Source organism: Dama dama, chromosome 4 (genome assembly GCF_033118175.1).
Source record: "Dama dama isolate Ldn47 chromosome 4, ASM3311817v1, whole genome shotgun sequence".
NCBI lineage: Eukaryota > Metazoa > Chordata > Mammalia > Artiodactyla > Cervidae > Dama > Dama dama.
The window spans coordinates 17,219,079-17,236,572 of NC_083684.1; the positions used below are offsets into that span (position 1 = coordinate 17,219,079).

The 17,494-nt window shown below is 51.7% G+C and overlaps 1 protein-coding gene across 2 annotated transcripts in view; it reads left to right on the forward strand.

Annotated features, from left to right (window-relative positions):
• KIAA0513 (KIAA0513 ortholog) overlaps window positions 1-17,494 on the forward strand; it is a 51,353-nt gene that overhangs the window by 17,303 nt on the left and 16,556 nt on the right. For both annotated transcript variants that reach the window (XM_061138319.1, XM_061138318.1), the window contains exons 2-4: window positions 12,162-12,670; window positions 14,601-14,700; window positions 15,522-15,595. In XM_061138319.1, the coding sequence (XP_060994302.1) occupies window positions 12,342-12,670; window positions 14,601-14,700; window positions 15,522-15,595 (503 nt within the window). In that variant the 5' untranslated portion in view covers window positions 12,162-12,341. The remainder of the gene's footprint in view (window positions 1-12,161; window positions 12,671-14,600; window positions 14,701-15,521; window positions 15,596-17,494) is intronic.

The following is a 17,494-nucleotide window of genomic DNA, read 5'->3' on the forward strand; positions in this document are numbered from 1 at the left end:
GGCTGATCCCGGGAGCACTCGTACGCCGCTTTATGGGGTTGTTCTCCTGAGTGTCTCCCACTCCACTGTCTCCCCGGCCCTTTCCAGTTCCAGATGCCTCTTTCTTTGGCTTTTCAGCCTGGAAGGAGGGGCCTTATTTCTCCTGCTCTGCTACACTGTTCCTGGGACTTAGCTCACATCCGTGACTAAGCAAGAGGACGACCAAGAGAGAAAAGTCCAGTGGGGTTTTCACCTCCTTCAGCTCCTCCGGTTGGAAAGGAAGCTTCCCTGCCTCAAAGCTTTAGGCACCTGTGGACCCCTCTGCTGCTGGGGGGTTGCTGGGGACTGGGATATGAGGACACCAAGAAGACAGAAGCATGGGAAAGGAAAAGCCCCGGGTTTGGGCCCACTGCCTCTGAGAATTAGGCAACCCCTTCCCTGCTCCGCACGCCAGCACCCGGCTTCTGGAGCTCTGCTGAGGCCTCTTTCTGGGTACTGGGTTGTATGCAGTCCCGGCTGGGGTCCTGGAGTCGGGAGGAGGCAGAATCACCCTCACTATGGCGGGGCTTCAAATTCTGGTCATCTTCCCTCCTCAGCCTGCTACTGTTTGCTTTGCAGAGCCCTCATATAGCTGCCCTGTCCATCCTGCCCAGGTTTTATAGCCACACTCAGTGGGTGAGATGGGATGGAGTGTGTGCTTAATTACTCCGCTCACTCAGAACCATAAGGAAGCCGGAAGATGGCTGTTTTGAGAGGCATTCGATGAAGAAATCTGGGTTAAACAGAGACATGAGGAAGTCAGGATGAAGCTGGTACAGGAGAACTGCGGTTCGTACGGGGAAGGAGGAAAATAAAAGGGTAAAAGTTAAAGGATTCAGAAAATAGTAACAGAAATACCTGATGTGCAGCATCACATAGAGGACTGATGGAGGGAACCCTTGAGCTCCGCTCCCCCGTCGGCACATATCTGGCCTTGCACACTCGTCAAGCTGCCGGGCTGAAGGGAATGGTTTGACTATAGACACCTGAGCTGTATTCCTCTCCCTTTGGGGTATTAGGAAATGTGTACACGGAGAAGCTGGGAAAGATCTCTCTGAGAGTCGAGAATCTTCAGTGTATTTAAGTATTTGTATCCAGGTGGTCACCAATGTGTATAGCCTCGTGCTACAGAATCTGACCTGAGCTTGATAAAAAATCTCTTAAAGTAGATTCTTCTTTCTCTCCCCACCCCCTGTCTCCCTCTCTCCCTTCCTCTCTGTCTCACTCAAGTAAAGCAAAGCCTTTATTGTAAGCATAACTCTTGCTTTCTTAAAAGATTTTCTGAATGAGAGGACCATTAATACCAATGGCTGTCACTGAATTTCTGTCTACACTTGTTGACACAAACAAAAGCAAAGGGCATTTGAAAATCATCAGGCAGAACTTTGGAAGTGGCCGTTTTCTCCAGGGTCTCTGATACTGATGAGATCTTTAAAGTTCCCATTGCCCTGTCGGTTCGTATACTGAACACTCTTCACATGCCTAATACAGATACCATTCAGAATTCGAACGGTACTTTAGCCATTTGACTTTTTTTCTTTTTTCTGGTTTGCTTTATTAGTTCGTTTGATCCTTATAAGAACAGTGTGAGGCAGACAGGATAACTGTGGCATTGTCCTGCATTATTTTTACATAGTTTTAATTACAGGGAGAATATAATATTACATCTTGGTTTTTCATTTTCTGCTCCATTTTCATTTAACATGAGCATTTTCACAGTGCCATGTTGTCATTTTCTCTGTCATATTTCAGTGAAGTGCCAGGATTAACAGCAAAATTGACACGACTTTCTTGTTGATTGTTTAGTTTATTTTCACTTTGCTTTTGCTGTTGTAAAGCTTGCTGCATAGAGGTTTTGGGGGCTGTTTTCTTCAGATAAGTTAGATAGGCTTTAAAAATATTGTTAAATGTATTTCAACACCAGGGAGGATTTCAAAAGGCCACCGATGACCTAAAGAGAACACCAGCGTGACACAACCACAATTTTCAGATTTCTCCACGTTGCAGAGCAGGGGTTGGATGTGCCAAGAGATTTAGCCAGAGGAAGGTGGGTGGTGTGTATAAGGAAATGAAGAAAGTGTTAGCAAAGGCCCAGTATGTGTCAGAGAGAGAGGGAGACAGGGAGGGATGGGGGAGAGAGAGAGAGGGAAGTAGTCTGATTATGGGAAAGTTCTGTCTTGAAGAAACCACCATCCTCATGCTTATGTGGGGTTGCTTTTAGCTGAGAGCAGTGTCCCCTCTGCATGTGGCCACTGGAGAGCTGCATGAGCAGCCTTGACCAGCTCCAGACGGCAGAGCACCTTGACCACCAGCCAGAGATGACAATGTCACGGCTGACTGGTGCCGGTCACTCGTGGTGTTAAGCCGAGGGCTCCCCGAGGCCGCCACGTGATCCCGCGTCCAGGAGGACTTGCTCAGAGCTGACCGTTCTGAGAAGGCACAGGTGGCCAGTGCGCACGGCTCTTTGTCTTGGCCCTGCTTTGGGCTGCCAGGGCACAGCACCGAGCTCAAAGAGGATGGACGTTTGTTGAGTTCCATCGCTCGCCGGCCTTGGGCTCTAGGAGAGGACCAAGGATCAGATCTTTTTCAGGAGCCTATTTCAGTTCAGTAAAGTGCGGCTGTCTCTGTGCCAGGGGCTCGGGTAGGAGGCAGTTATTTTGCCAAATTACCCAGAAGGATGGAAGGCCAAGTCCGTCTGTATCCAGGTGGAACCCAACTGTCACTGAATTGTCAGTGCCATTCTTTAACTAAAGAACTGCAGCTGGTATGTCTCTGCCGGTGCAGTGGTTAGGACTCCACTGCAGGGGTGTGGGTTCAATCCCTGGTTGGGGAACTAAGATCCCAACTGCCTTGAGGTGTGGCCAAAAAAAGAAGTGCAGCTGCTCATGGAAGGATGGGGTGTGCCTAGTCAGTTCTAGCGTTTGGTTGTAGTGCACTCAACCTGGGAAGTTAGTGGTGAGAATTGATGGAAAACACCGGTCACCAAACTCCTCCTTTGTTGCCTTAAACTCAAGGCTTGCCAGCTCACTGAGGAATTACCTGGGATGAGTTAGACATCAGTAAAGTGCAAAAGGTATTTCCAAGCACTGATGAGGGATGACTTTTGAGTAGAGACTTAGAGCAACTTTGGGAAAACTAAGAAGTTTCAAAGACGTAGACTGGGGAGGAGCCGTTGGTTTGTAACCACAGTATACCTTTTTCTCCCTCCCTGACCCATTTGGGGCTGGTTGAATTCCCAGAGCCTTCTGCAGTGTTGCTGAACCAAGGGAGGCACCCTGCACCAGATTACAGGAAGCTTGTCTCCTCTCCGACCCTGTTCCCCACCGTAGCCAGTGCCCAGCCCGTCCTGGTAGTTTTAATATTGACCCACCAAGGTCAGGTGTGAGGGAGCCAGCAGATGGCCCCTTATCTCTTTTTCCTGGGAACTGTGAATATTTTAGACCTTTGTTTCTTCCTGGAGGTCATAAAATAGCAACTGTTTTCAGATATAACCATTACAACAACTGCAATGGAGAAAAACCTGCATCCAGTGTCATAAAATGTTATCTCGGGTTGGAAACGGCACAGCACCCTAGAGGTCCCGTGGCCTCTCCCGCTAACACCTTCTGCTTCCGACTTCCCTTTCAAGAAGGAGACTCTGGACTGTCCATTCTGGGGGTGGAGACAGTTGCCTTGCTGGGACTCTGCTCTTCCTGCTGGAACCACAGAGGACAGTCTGATCGCTTGGTCACATGGCCGCTCCTCTCAGATTTGAAGCCGCTGTCTCTTCTCCCAAGCTACTCACCCCCTCAGTAACCCCCCCTTGAATTTTTCACTGTGGCTCACATGACACAGTTATCAGGTGGGATTTTGTCTTTATTTTCATTTTTGGGTTGCCCTGCAGATTCTTGGGCTTCCCTAGTGGCTCAGATGGTAAAGAATCCACCTGCAATGCGGGTAGACCCGGGTTTGATCCCTGGGTTGGGAAGATTCCCCTGGAGGAGGGCGTGGCAACCCACTCCAGTATTCTTGCCTGGAGAATCCCTATGGTCAGAGGAATCTGGTGGGCTATGGTCCACGGGTTGCAAAGAGTCAGACACGACTGAGTGACTAAGCACACTCCAGATTCTCAGTAGCTTTCTCCTTTTCCACAAGTCTTACAAGCATTTATCACATTAAAATACTTTCTCCAGTTTATTACTTTTTCCAAGCTGATGTATCCTGCTGGGCTGCTCCGGGCCCTACGACTGGGGAGCACAAGGCCTGGGTCTCCAGACATGTTTACTCTGATTTGCTGCCCTAAGAGGAGCTGCCAACTCCTTCTGGGGTGTGGAGTTGGACAGAATGTTCCAGGAGCTGCCTGACCAGCGGAGGCAGAGTTGAGTGAAACCATCTCTCAGGTTTTGGATTGGGTGCTCCTGATGGTGCAGCCGAAGGTCAATTTTGAGTTTATTATTCTCATCAGCATCAAACCCATTGATTCGTGGCACCTACCGTGGACTTGTGAAACTCTGGGTTGGACTATCAGGTTCCCTCACTGATAATTTATGAGTTATTCGAAGACAGAGGCTGGGGTTTCCCTGGCAGTCCAGTGGTTAAGTCTCCGAGCTGCCAATGCAAAGGGTGCAGGTTGGATTCCTGGTCAGGGAACTAAGATCCTGCATGCTGTGTGGTGCAGGGCCAAGAAAATAAATAATAAAATTATTTTTAAAAATAAGAGAGGTACCAGTTTTATCTCCAAGCAGAGACAAATGTATCTCAATGGGCCTGGCTTGAAGCAGCGCTAAGACACCTCTGATCTCAGAGATCTTAAAATGCAAAGAACTGTGAATCCACCTAATTACACAGCGTTTGGGCCACATTTTTCTGTTTTGTCCTCAAAACTGTAATGCATTTGTCTAGTCCTTGCTAGAGCCCACATGCTGTTCCCACAGCATTGCCTTAGTATATGAATCTGCAAGAAACGCGCGCGCACGCACATGCACACACACACGCATGGCGCGAGCTCACACACACACGTGTGCACACACACGCACATGGCGTGAGCTCACACACACACGCACACACGGCGCAAGCTCACACACACACACACACACACACGGCGCGAGCTCACGCACACACACGCACGGCGCGAGCTCACACACACGCACACACACGGCGCGAGCTCACACACACACACACACGGCGCGAGCTCACACACACGCATACACACGCACGGCGCGAGCTCACACACACGCATACACACGCACGGCACGAGCTCACACACACGCATACACACACACGGCGCGAGCTCACACACACGCACACACACGCACGGCGCGAGCTCAGTTTGGCATCAGCTCTGACCTCGTCGTCCCTGCCTGATGGTCCTGCGCTCACAGAACCACCGTGCTTAGACCTGCGGCTTTTCCCTGACGCAGCTCTCACCCTGTCCCAGCCTCCACCGCCTTCCCTTTTGAAACCTGGTTATATTTGTCCCTCTCCCCACTCCCCACCCATCTTCTCCGCTTCCTCAGCAATGAGAGATTGATTCGGAGACTCCCCGCTGTGGGCGGGGATTCATCACCAGGTGCTCAGCTCCCATCTCCGTAACCAGCGTGGGCTCCCATCCCGATAGGAAACCCTGAGCTGGTGCCTCGAGCGGGTCCTTGGGGGAGCCCCTTCCCTGCCCGCCTCCAGCTCTCATTGCCCTGTTTTCATCACCAAGTCAGAATGTGGGCACAAGTGCTCTTCAGAGAACTCAGCCATGAGTGGTTGGTGAGTGGGGCTGGCCAGAAGCCCTGGGGTGACATCTGATACTTGAGGGAGAGAGGGCCTATGCTCTAGTGGGCATATTAACTGTGACATCTCCAGGTTCATGATGCTCCATCCTGGCACCACCACCGAGAGCTCACCTTTACCCCGTAGCGTGCTCCAGCCAGACATAACCTGCTCCCAATGGATGTAAATACACCTTTCAGTTTTTGGAGAGTCATTTCATTTCATTGTGTTTGTTTTTGGCCATGCATGTGGCATGCAGGATCTTACTTTTTGGACAAGGGGTCGAGCCTGCACCATCCCCTACTTTGGAAGCACGGAGTTCTAACCATTGGACCACCGGGGGAGTCCTGGAGAGTCATTTTAAAAACATGTGTTTCAGCATCTCTGTATCTTTTGCAGAAACTTGTTAGAGACTTTCACTGTAATAATCAGTGCTCTTCATATGAAGATTTTCTTGTCAAATTGATTTTTAAATTTGGTGTCTGGATAAGATTCATCTACAAATGAATTTGGCAGAATGGAAAGACTCTTATGACAAAGGATAATTCCCTCTTTTGCTTTGGCTGCTGGGAAGCTCCACTACATTAATTGCCCAACTGCAGTAATGGTTTTCTTTGATCCCACTGGCCTGAAGTCGTCCTCAATCCACATCGACTGGACATAAATCTGTCTGAACAGCTGACATCTAAAAGGACAGCCCTGACACTTCTTATTTGACATGTATTCATTCATTGGAATGACTGTTGCCTCAAAGCCCCAAATGGCCCCACATTTCTTCCTGATTCCAGGACAGTGTCAGTTATCACCCAGCTAGAAAGTGCTGAGCGGATTTATCTGTCAGGAGCTGGGGGCTGAGCTGGTCAGCCCCTGCAAAGGCGGACAGAGGTCCCTGCTGTCGTCTTGCCGTGGGAGAGGTTCTGAGTGATGGGGAGCAGGTTTCCACAAGCCTCAGTAGTGGCTGAGGTCTGGCTGGGGCTTGTGGGGCCTGCCTCTACAGCCAGGCTGAGGCTCCTCTTCACCCCCGCCACCCCAGGCCAGCCCAGGGGGTCTCTCTGTGGCCTGTAGAGGGGGAGGGGCGCTCGGGGAACAGATGCTGATGGAGCCACAGGAAGAGCCTCTGCGCTGAGGCTGACTGACTGTGGCAGGCTGGGCAGGTGTGGAAGTGGTTGCCGCGCCCCATGCTGCTGGGCCCCTGCCAGGGCACAGAGGGGTGCCCGGGGAAGGGAGCAGGGCTCTGTGAACCATCCATCGTGGCCGCAGCAGCCTCTCTACCGGGCGATGGATGCAGCAGCGTGTGGGAAAGCTGTCTCCTATTTCTTCTGCCTCTCCTCTCCTGCAGCTATTCCAATGAGGCGCAGTTTTCCTGGAAACCGTTCATTATGGATTCTCTTGATGGCTGAACCGAAAGAGATAACAGTAGTCTAGTCATGGATCAAGCTCACTTGTCTCAAGACAGCCTCAGAGACCAGAAACCTCAGGCAGGGGCCTGTCTCTCCTCCCCTCATCCCTACAGCCAAACCCAGACTGTCAGCTGACCTTCCATGAGGTCTGTTTGAAATAAGACACTCTTCAGGAGACTGGACAAGACCCTCTTCACTAGGGTCACCTGCCGGTTTGCAGCTGTCACAGGAGGGATTGTCCCTAGCTAGGTGCAGGATGCACATCTGGATTTCTCTCGGCATTGCAGTGGTAGCAAAGGAGCTTTCCTGTTGACCAAGATTAGGAGGGCAGCCATGCAAATGGAGATGGGGTTTTGTTGGCATGGTGGGATCAGCTATTTCTTCCCCCTGTTCTGTCTCCAGATCTTTCTCTAATGATATGTTTCTGATAAAGGCGAAACGATGAAATAATCTCCACAGGCTTGACTTACTGCAGGGGAGAAGCCATCTAGCAGGTGCACGGGTAGACCTGCATGAGGTCTTTTGCTCTAGGGAGCAGGGAGGGCATTTACCAAGCATGGCTCTGGGCCTACCTTCTAGGCCACGGTGCAGACTTGGGAGGGTGACTGACCCACAGGAGAGCATCAGAGAGGCCCCTGTAGGGACCACATGGCGATCAAGAACCTGGGCTTGACGTTGACCTGAGCTTGGACTCCGTGCCTGGTCACTTCCTCACCATGTGCAGGGGGCCCCCTGCCTCCTCACCCCCTGGCCTCGATTCCCTGATGCCGCGAGAGGAGAGGCGGGCAGGAGGGAGGGAGCCTGAGCCTGCGTGTCCTGTGTGCTGGCCCAGGAGGCTTGCCGCCTCTTCTGGTGGGAGATGCAGCACCTCTGGTGGCTCAGGGACACTCGAGGAGAGGGAGCTGCCTGAGACGGACGGCAGGGGAGAGCTACAGAAGGTTCTGGAATCTCCCCTGGCCCCAGGAGCCTGTTTGCTTGCCCAGGGTCAGCCTGCTGGAGAAGTGCTCGCTCCAGGTGCTCTGGGTGCTGGGGAAATCAGGGTTTGAGCAAAGCTCCAGGAGATGTGGTCTGCAGCCACAGGAGGCAATCTCCTTCCAAGTTCTTGCCACAGTGGGGCGCGGGGGTGGGGGGTGCACGTGGTCAGGAAAGCTTCTGGAAGATCGCGCCCACCGCACCCACCTCCCCTGGCCCCCTTGCTCTTGTTCCAAACTGCTGCCACGGCTACCTGCCAGTCACCCTGAGAACCCAACCCAGGGTCCTGGTATCTGTCCCCGCTCCTCCACCCTGCCAGCCTCTTCCCTCCTTAGCCTTCCCTTGTTTGGAACTTTCCAAAATCATGGCTGCCTAGGCCCCTTGTGTGGGCTCTTCCTTCCCTAAGACACTGTCTTCCTCTCAGAAGACCTTAGAGTCTTATGGGGTCTTCTTATGAGTCTTCCCTCTCAGCTCAGTTATCCACTTCTCTGGCCCCAAGTCTGAAGAAGGCTCCTCTCTGAGCGATAGGCTGACTTAGGATTTTATCTAGTGTGGTTGGTAGAGGCTTCTGCCATAGGGCCTAGGAGGTGAATTGTGAGGATGCAGTTGCAGAAAGGTCCATTTGGCTGCAAGTCTGTGGAAGGCATTTTTAATATCTATGTTATTTGCAGAGATTCCACTCTGATTTAAACCCAGGGCTGTGGCCCTGCAGTGGGTCTAGGGACCTTCTTGTACACAGGACAAAGCAGAGGGATTGAATACAACCTGCGGACATGTCTTCTTTAGCCCAGAGGTATTTTGAAATAAAATAGAAGATTTCACAAAGTGGATTTCAGCACTTCAAGAGAGAAAGTTCTTTAGGTCTGATCCCACTGGGCCCACAAACCTTAGTGGCAGCCCCTGGCTGGCCCTACCTGGGGACAGTGCGGTCAGTCCCCCTGGGCCCACTTCTTCTGCGTTCTCTAGCTGGAGATCACAGGAGTCGAGTGAGGTATGTGATCCTGGTGTGTTGACAGTGACCGCCCCCTTGTCCTGGATGGAGGCCCATAATTCTGTTTCCTTCCTGAAGGAAGAGGGTGGGGTACTTCCAAGGCCCTCAGCATAAGCGGCTGCTTCACCTGCATCTCAGCCCCGGGAGCAGGTTTGGTTGAGAGAAGAGATCCCTGGGCAGAGGGGCCTGCCGCCTGCAGCCCACGGTGCCCGCATGGCACCCAGCACCCTCTTGGACCTCTGCTTCCTCTCCTGCAGGGCCCGGCCCCTCACCCTGTCCCCTCCTTCCTGAGCCCACTGAGGAGGCTTCTGAGAAAGAATGACTCATGCACGCCCCAAATTTCCAAGCTAGAAAGGCCCTGGGAGAGCTCCCGCCAGCCTCTGAAATTGCCTCGGGCCCGACCAGAAATAGCCGTGACAGTAGGGTCTGGTCTTGCCCTTCTGTTCTGTTGGGTTCTGCTTTGGTAAATAGATGCAGCCTTCAGACTAAATCCTGAAATGTTTCAAGATACTTGTTTCCTTTTCCTCTGAATTTTTCTTCATTGTAAACTACATGGTTAATGATAGTGAAATAAAAAGGGGAGATCTCAGTGCCAGCACTGTAATATTACACATTTCTGTCTACTTTTTCAGTCCTTTCTCATATGTACACATGATTGTAATTATAGTACAATTAAAACTCATTCACTTCAGTATTTCCAGCACCCAGAACAGAGGTTGGCATGGAATAGGATTTAGTAAATGTTTGTTGACTGTAGAATATTTGTTTATGTAAGTATAAAGTGAATTCTTCTAATTGCATCATACACTGATTACCATTACATCAAGTTGTTAGATTTTATTTGCCACTTTACTGTATTTAGATTTTCCCCCCAATTTATGAGGATTATAGATACTGTTACAGACCACATAATTGTTTTTGACTGTTTGGAATTACTTTCCTAGAATAAATTTCAAGCATTTGAATTCTTGGATCAGAGGAAAGAAAATTAAGAATTATGGAAACTGCTTTCTAAAATCTTATTAATATTTATCCCTGTTGCTGGAATTGTTTGAAAATATTAGTTTTATCATAATCTCACCTGCTTTGCGGTTATAGTTTTCAAAATTTTGGTTATGTTGTAGTGTAAGCTGGTACCTAATTGTTTTGATTTGCCTGTCTATATGTGTGGTTATTAGTATGGGTTGAAGAATTGTCTAAGAATTTAATAACTTCCTTTTGTATGCCTTACCTAATTGAGTAGTGTTATAGATTTTTAAAAAATTGGATTTGGGTGAATTTCTCACATAAGTATAATTAACTCAATTTTTCCTATCATAGTAGCTGCCCACATTTTCCTAGTGTGTGATTTTCCATTTTTAATATCTGGTGAGTTGTTATAGGTGTGATTTTCTGATCTTTGGAGAGCTGAGAGCATGGTTGTCAGAAGGACCTTAGAGCCCTCCCCTGCCCTTGATGTCTCTGACGGGGACCCCGGCCCAGAGAGCAGAGGCTACAGCTCACCCGCCCTGCTAGCACGAAGGGCCAGGGCAGCCCTGACCCCAGCCCACTGCTCTGTAGTCTCGGGCTCTCTGCACACTTTGTGTTGCTCTCCTGGCCCAGAAAGTTCTTTTGAGCTGGGATTCATGCTGGATCTCTGTTTTGGACCAAGGCAGTCTTTGTAGGACTCTGCTGAAGAGGGCTGTTGCCTCTGCAGTGACAGGGAGGCAGCCATCCCATCCTTCTGACTCAGGACATCTAAAAATATCCTGGGCTGGGGAATTTGGAGGAGCCCATAATCGATCTGTGGATATTAGGCTCTTAAGAGACAGTAAATGCAGTTTTGATACTGAATTGCCTCACAAGATGCATTAGTTGTATAGTATGGGAAGCCACCTGTCTGCCAGGTGTTGTAGAGGCAGAGGACAGGGACGGGGGCCAAGGATCAAGGTGGACTCATATCAGGAGGGCTCCTCCCTTGTCACTGGGGAGGTGCCCCAGAACGGCAGGTGGCCCCTGAGCTGACTGGCAGAGACCTGGTTAGAAGCAAAGATCCTCATCCCAGTTCTGCCTACATCATCAGCTTCCTGACTCGCAGCACATGTTCACGGTCAGGTCTGGTCATCCATTGAGCAAACATACAGTGGACACTTAGGACTCTGTGCTGGGCGCTCGCATATTGCTACAAAGGTGGCTGAGGCATGGTCCGCCCCTCAGGGGATTATACCTTAGTGGGGTAAGCAGGAATACTAATATCTATCTGTCAAACAAGCAGACTTATTAAATGAGTGTCAGTAAAGTTCCAGAGTGGCCACACAGGAATCAGTAAATAGATTGCACAAGGTCTGAGCAAAGTGTCTGTGAAGAGGTGGTACTCAGCCAAGTCTAGAGGGATGAGTAGAATTCCGGGTGGGGCTGAGGGAGGAAGATGGAGGAGAAGGGAGGGACCACCCAGCCTAAGGGTCAGAAGGACGGGCACCCAGAGGTGGATGCCATGGCCCTGGTGCAGGGAGCGGGCAGGGAGGAGGAGGTGGGTCTGGTTGGCAAAAGCTGCTTAGAAACCATGGAAGGGCTTGAGGGGTCATGATGACCCCACGTGTGACAGCCGAGGAGGCTCTGGGTCTTAAGTCTGCAAAAGCTGAGAAGGGGCCCGGGAAGGGAGAGCCTCGGGCCTCAGAGGTGAGGAGCCCACGTGCATAGCCTGCGCCTGAGGACACCGTCTTCCTCTGCTGCTGATCCAGCGACAGCGGGTGGCGGGTGATTTCTGGTTTTATCAGCCTCTGCCTGGTCAGCTGGAGTGGGGAGTGGGCCTGCGGGTGCAGCCCCGGTGAGGTCTGTTTGCTTAGTCTGGAGAAAGCCTGATTGGTGTGTTTGTTTGCTGTTTGCCCATCCTATAGCATGTGTTTAATGGTGAGGGAGCCGCAGAGGACAGCAGCAGAGAGCTGGCCCAAATTCTGGAAGTTGGGAGCCTCTTCTGCCGGGGCAGGAGTACCCTAATTGCTTCATCTAAGTTGGGAAGCTGTCGTGGTGAGAACGATGACGTGTCTCTGCTTACATTCCAGATGCCTTAGGGCCCCCTGGGCCATCCCGGAGGAGTCGATCCCAGCGGCCAGCGGCTCCCAAGCAGCGCACATGTGCCCGGCGCCCTCCCGCTCAGCCTGGGGCTTCTGCTGACGCACCTGGGAACCCCGTCCCCCCACCTCCCCACCGGACGTCCTGCTCCGCAACCCCCGGCCTGAGCCATGGAGGCCCCTGAGGTCCCCGTGGGCTCGCTGATTGACTTTGGGGCCAAGCCGTCTGTCTCCTCGCCGCTGGAGGCGCCACCCCCGAAGCTGCAGGATGGGGACAGCTCCCCAGGAGAGGGCGCCTCGGAGAGCGAGACCACGGAGTCGGCAGACAGTGAGAACGACATGGGCGAGTCGCCCTCTCACCCGTCCTGGGGCCAGTACCGCCGCTCCTCCTCCAACGAGTCCTTCTCCTCCAACCAGAGCGCCGACTCGGCCAAGGACGAGGAGCCGCTGGAGCTCCGTGACTTCATGCGCGGCTACGTGGAGAAGATCTTCTCTGGAGGGTAAGCCCCAGCCCTCACTGGCCGCTGGCACCTCCCGGGCCCAGCCCCATCCGCTACTTGCAGACCCCCTTGGGGAGATCCCTCCACTTAGGGCTGGGCTTTGCTTCCTTTGCGTCTGAGGTGAGCCCCATGGGCATGCCTTCCGAGGTGTTATAGCTGACAGCGAATTAGGCGTGCTGCAAGCCCAGGGGGTTTCAGGTGGCCATGCCTCTTGGTACCCTGACACAGCTGCTAGGATGGGGGCTTGCCCTCGCACCTTTCTCTGGCCTCTCTTTGGTGGCTCCTGACGGTTTGAACAAGGAGCATTACTCGCTGCAGCTGAAGTAGAGGCTGGACCTGGGAATCTGTTTCACAGCTGTTACCAGCTCAGCAGGGGAAAGAGAAACACTGTTCGGTTCAGGCCTCAGGTCTCGATGCTGGTCTTGCATCTTTCACAGCAGCACGTGAAATGCCAAAGTTCCCTCCTCAGGACCCGCAGCATCAGCGACACGGGTGGGGGAGGGGATTGTTAGAACCGCAGAGTCCCGGGCCCCAGCCGACCCACTGAGTCAGAATCTGCATTTTAACAAGGCTTCTGAGATGGGCACATGTTGTGGCCTGAGGCACTCTGGCCAAAGGGACCCTTTTCCAGTTTCATTAAAGCAAAAGGATTTCTGCCAGTTGACCACACACAGCGAGGATGTTGGTTCCTGTTGTGCTTTAGCCCCTCAATAGTTAACTGGCTGGGTGATTTCCACCTTTTGCAGATGTGGCTCAGTTTTCTCTGTGGTTGGAGAGGGAAAGGGTTTATTAGCATCCTAATAATTGTCCATCCCCCAAATGCTTTTATGTGTGATTTTGAGTGCATTCTGGGAGAGCAGTAGATGTGGCTTCCTACTTATTTTGTTTGACTCACACTGAAATTAGTCAGCTTTCTCTGAGCATACCCAGTTAATGAAAAGAGGAGAAAGCCCAGAAGCTCACTGACTTGCTAGGAAGGCCAGTCGAGATTTGTGGCAGCCTGTCTGTCGGCAGTATGGAAGCTGGACAACTGAGTCAGATGCCTTGTCGAGAGCATTCATTCCAAAGCTCCATGCACATGCCTGGCAAATTCTTACGTTTCATCTGGTGTTGGTATTTTGGGATAAATGAGGCCAAGATGTTTTCTGTGAAACCTTAAATAAATGAAATTGTAGAAGGTAATTGATCTTCAGCCTTCTGCTACCCCATTTTAGTCATTAAATTGGGGCTAGAGTACTGACCCGCCCACAAAGGTGCCTGGAAGTGGTTTATATCAGGTGAGCGGGTTGTCCACCCTGGCGGTGGTGACTCGCAGGCCTGGGGCCCCCTCCCCGGTCTTCAGCCCTCACACGCAGAGCTGGGGAGCATCAGAGAGCAGACCGGCCCCTCAGAAGTGAGTGGGATAAGCAACCAGGCCCTCTGAGGGCCGGAGGGGCGTCAGACCATGGGCTCTGTATGTCCTGCTGAGACTGAGCAGGTTAGGAATTCTTAACTCCAGTGGGTGGCTCCATACCTCATCAGCTCTAGAGATGAGGCGGGGTCGGGTGAGTTGGAGAACCCTGCTGTCAGAGGCCGTGGACCTTGTGGGTGCCAAACCTCTCTGAGACGGGTGGTCTCGTGGGCTTTGGAGCCAGGAAGTCTAGATGGGGCTCCTGCTCACTGCTCCACAACTGTGTCTGATCCTTGAGCCAGGCTCCTCTTCTTGGAAACAGCAATAATACCATTTCCTCTCGGGGTTGCCCAGGGGCTGAGATGTGCACCTGCACTTGGCGGAGTGCAGTACCTTTGGGGAGCTGAGGCAAGGATGGGGGTCCAGGGTCAAGTGTCACCTGCACTTAGGGGTTCCTGTCCTTCCTCTTCCCCGACTGTAGTCCTTTTAGTTCCAGAGGAGTGAAGCTTTCCTGTCTTTCCCCTCTGCCCTCTTCTCCAGGGAGGACTTGGACCAGGAGGAGAAAGCCAAGTTTGGTGAATACTGCAGCAGTGAGAACGGGAAAGGCCGGGAATGGTTTGCCCGGTATGTGAGCGCCCAGGTAAGGGGGTGACAGGGCTGTGGGGTGGGGCAGCCCACCTGCTCTGGAGAAATGACCCCACAGGAAAAACATGTGAAGCTCATCTAGAGATGTTTCAAAAAGGCCTTTTTAGAATAGTGGAAGATGCAGCCTGGCCTCTCAGCCACATGAAATTCCAGATATGTTTGTCTTTTTAAAGACAAGCACATGGGCTGTGTCCCTGCATGTTTTTATTAAAGAACCCACAACATTCAGTTTTCATAAAGATAAAGTATTCAAGACAATGACAGCCGTGTAAGCTCAGATGAGAAGTTTTGTAAATAAGCCAATAGGTACTTTTTTTTGTTTTTCCTGTAAAATGGATGAAGTTCTCAGTTTTTAAAGTACTTTTTACTAACACAACTTTGCAAAGCAATTATGCTCCGATAATAAAATTTTTGAAAAAGTATTTTTTTATCACAAATAATTTATCCTTACAAGACAAGAAAATGCTGGTAAGCAAAAGTAGAAAAACTGCCCATAAATCCCCCATCCAAAAAATAGCCGGCCTTGTCACCTTGGGGTTGCATCCTTCCATACTTCCCCATGTGTGGGTGAGTGGGTGAAGTTGCTAGCTTTTAAAATCTCACAGAGAGACACGGGGAATGATGTGGGGCGGTCTGGGGGCAGGGCAGCCCTCTGCCGAGTCCAGGTTTCTGTGGAGCAGGGCTCGTGCTGGGCCCGCGCGGGGCTGTGTGTAGAGATGCTCGGCACTTGGAGACGCTGTGGTGAGCCCGCAGCCCCTCCGAGCAGAGCACGGCTCTGCCAGCGGCTGCCTGACCACCTGCCCTCTTCCTGGATAGCGCTGCAACTCCAAGTGCGTCTCGGAGCCCACCTTCTACCGCCTGGTGCAGTCCTTCGCCGTGGTCCTGTTCGAGTAAGTCATGCTGCGGCTCAGCGCCTCCGTCCTAACTGCTCATCTCTCCTCCCTCCCCCGCCCAGAGACCCCAGCTGTGGTCTCTCCGCACACACGCGTCATCAGCTTGACTGCCCCGACGCCCCCCGGCACCTGCTGGGAGTCGTGACCAGCATCTCACGGGAGAGTGCACAGTCCCGTGAGAAGAGAGGGCCACAGCTGGGCGTGAGTCAGTCCCCCCTGCCTGTGTGGAGACAGGCTGTGATTCCGCGGCCCGCCCTGCCCTCCTCCAGCCCAGATGGGGGTTCTCTGGACTTCCTGTAGTGACATGCTCCACACACACTCTCACCGCCCACTAATGAGATGGCTGGATGATGTCACCTGCCCAGACTCCTAGTGAGGCGCTGCTGGGGCCTTTTGTCTCAGAGGGCGTCCTGGACCATGTGGGCTGGGGAGGAAGCCCACTGTCAATGTGTGGCCGTGGAGGCTGGCGGATGAGTCATGGGGCTCCTGCTCCTGAGGCCTGGGGCTCTAGGGCTCCCGACCTGCTTCAGACGCCCTGACTTGCATCAGAGTTGGACATGCCCTCCACAGTGTGAACCGGAGGAGCTGTGTCTGCCTGGGGTTAACTCAGTAGTGACTTTAATCACGGGGCGGGTGCATGGGAAACCAGGGGCAGAGGGAAGCCCTGACTCTGATCTGATCATCATTTAAGCCCGCTTGCCCCCATCAGCTCAGTGTGGCCTCGGAGCAGGTCTGTGGCTTAGGCTGTGGCCACTTTCCCATGTCTCCCCACCTTTTTCTGTTCCCGTGAACACAGGGCATGGACTGGAGGAAAATTGCCAAAAGCAAGGAGCCCCTGTTTTTCTTACACTTGCTCAGAATGTGCCAAGTTCCGGGTGTGCTCAGGAGGAATCCAGGCCTGGGAGCTGGCCTGGGTGGAGAGGCCTTGTGGAGGGAGCCGAGGGCCCACGTTCTCCAGGGGTGCATCGGGAGCTACACAGAGCAGCCCCAGGAGGTCGGGGGTCAGCACGCTCTCCCGCCCTGAGGACACTTTGACCTCCAGACATTTGTATCTATAGGAACTTTCATGAATGTATACTTTTTATAGATGGTGTCACATATGGTATGCCCCATATGGTAACATGCCTATCTAATTCTCCATTTTTCTTTCAATTATTCCTTAAATAAGTACACTGGGTGTTGGGGGAGTTAAATTTTAAACACAGACTCCTTCCATGACTTTGTGAGCATGTGATTTTTTATGGTTGCAAAAAAATTTTATAAAAATGTAGCTTTTTAGATTTATTGGATTATTTTTATGTTAAATGATAAAGTGGCCCTCATCCCACTGTTTAGATAATGTCTGTTGATTTTCATTTTTGAAGTAATACTTATCTGAGGTGAAAAACTAAACAGGAAAGAAAGTGCATGAGGGAACAGAATGGAAAGCACAGAAGCCTAAGAGGAAAAGGAAAGGTTCTCTCACTTCTAGTCCGTCTCCCAGTGACAACCCCACTCCTAATAACACATGCACCAGCAAGGGCATACTTCTAAAAAGGCAGTCCCATGCATCTGCATTCAGTGGTGCATCTGTCATGGCTGTGAGGTGTTCTGATATATGAATGTATGACTATACCATGATTTACTCAGCACCCTATTAACGGGCTTTAGCTGATTCCTCCTTTTCTTCTCTAATTCATGGTACTGCAGTGGACATCCAGAGAAGGCAATGGCACCCCACTCCAGTACTCTTGCCTGGAAAATCCCATGGACAGAGAAGCCTGGTAGGCTGCAGTCCATGGGGTCGCGAACAGTCGGACATGACTCACGACTTCACTTTCACTTTTCACTTTCATGCATTGGAGGAGGAAATGGCAACCCTCTCCAGTGTTCTTGCCTGGAGAATCTCAGGGATGG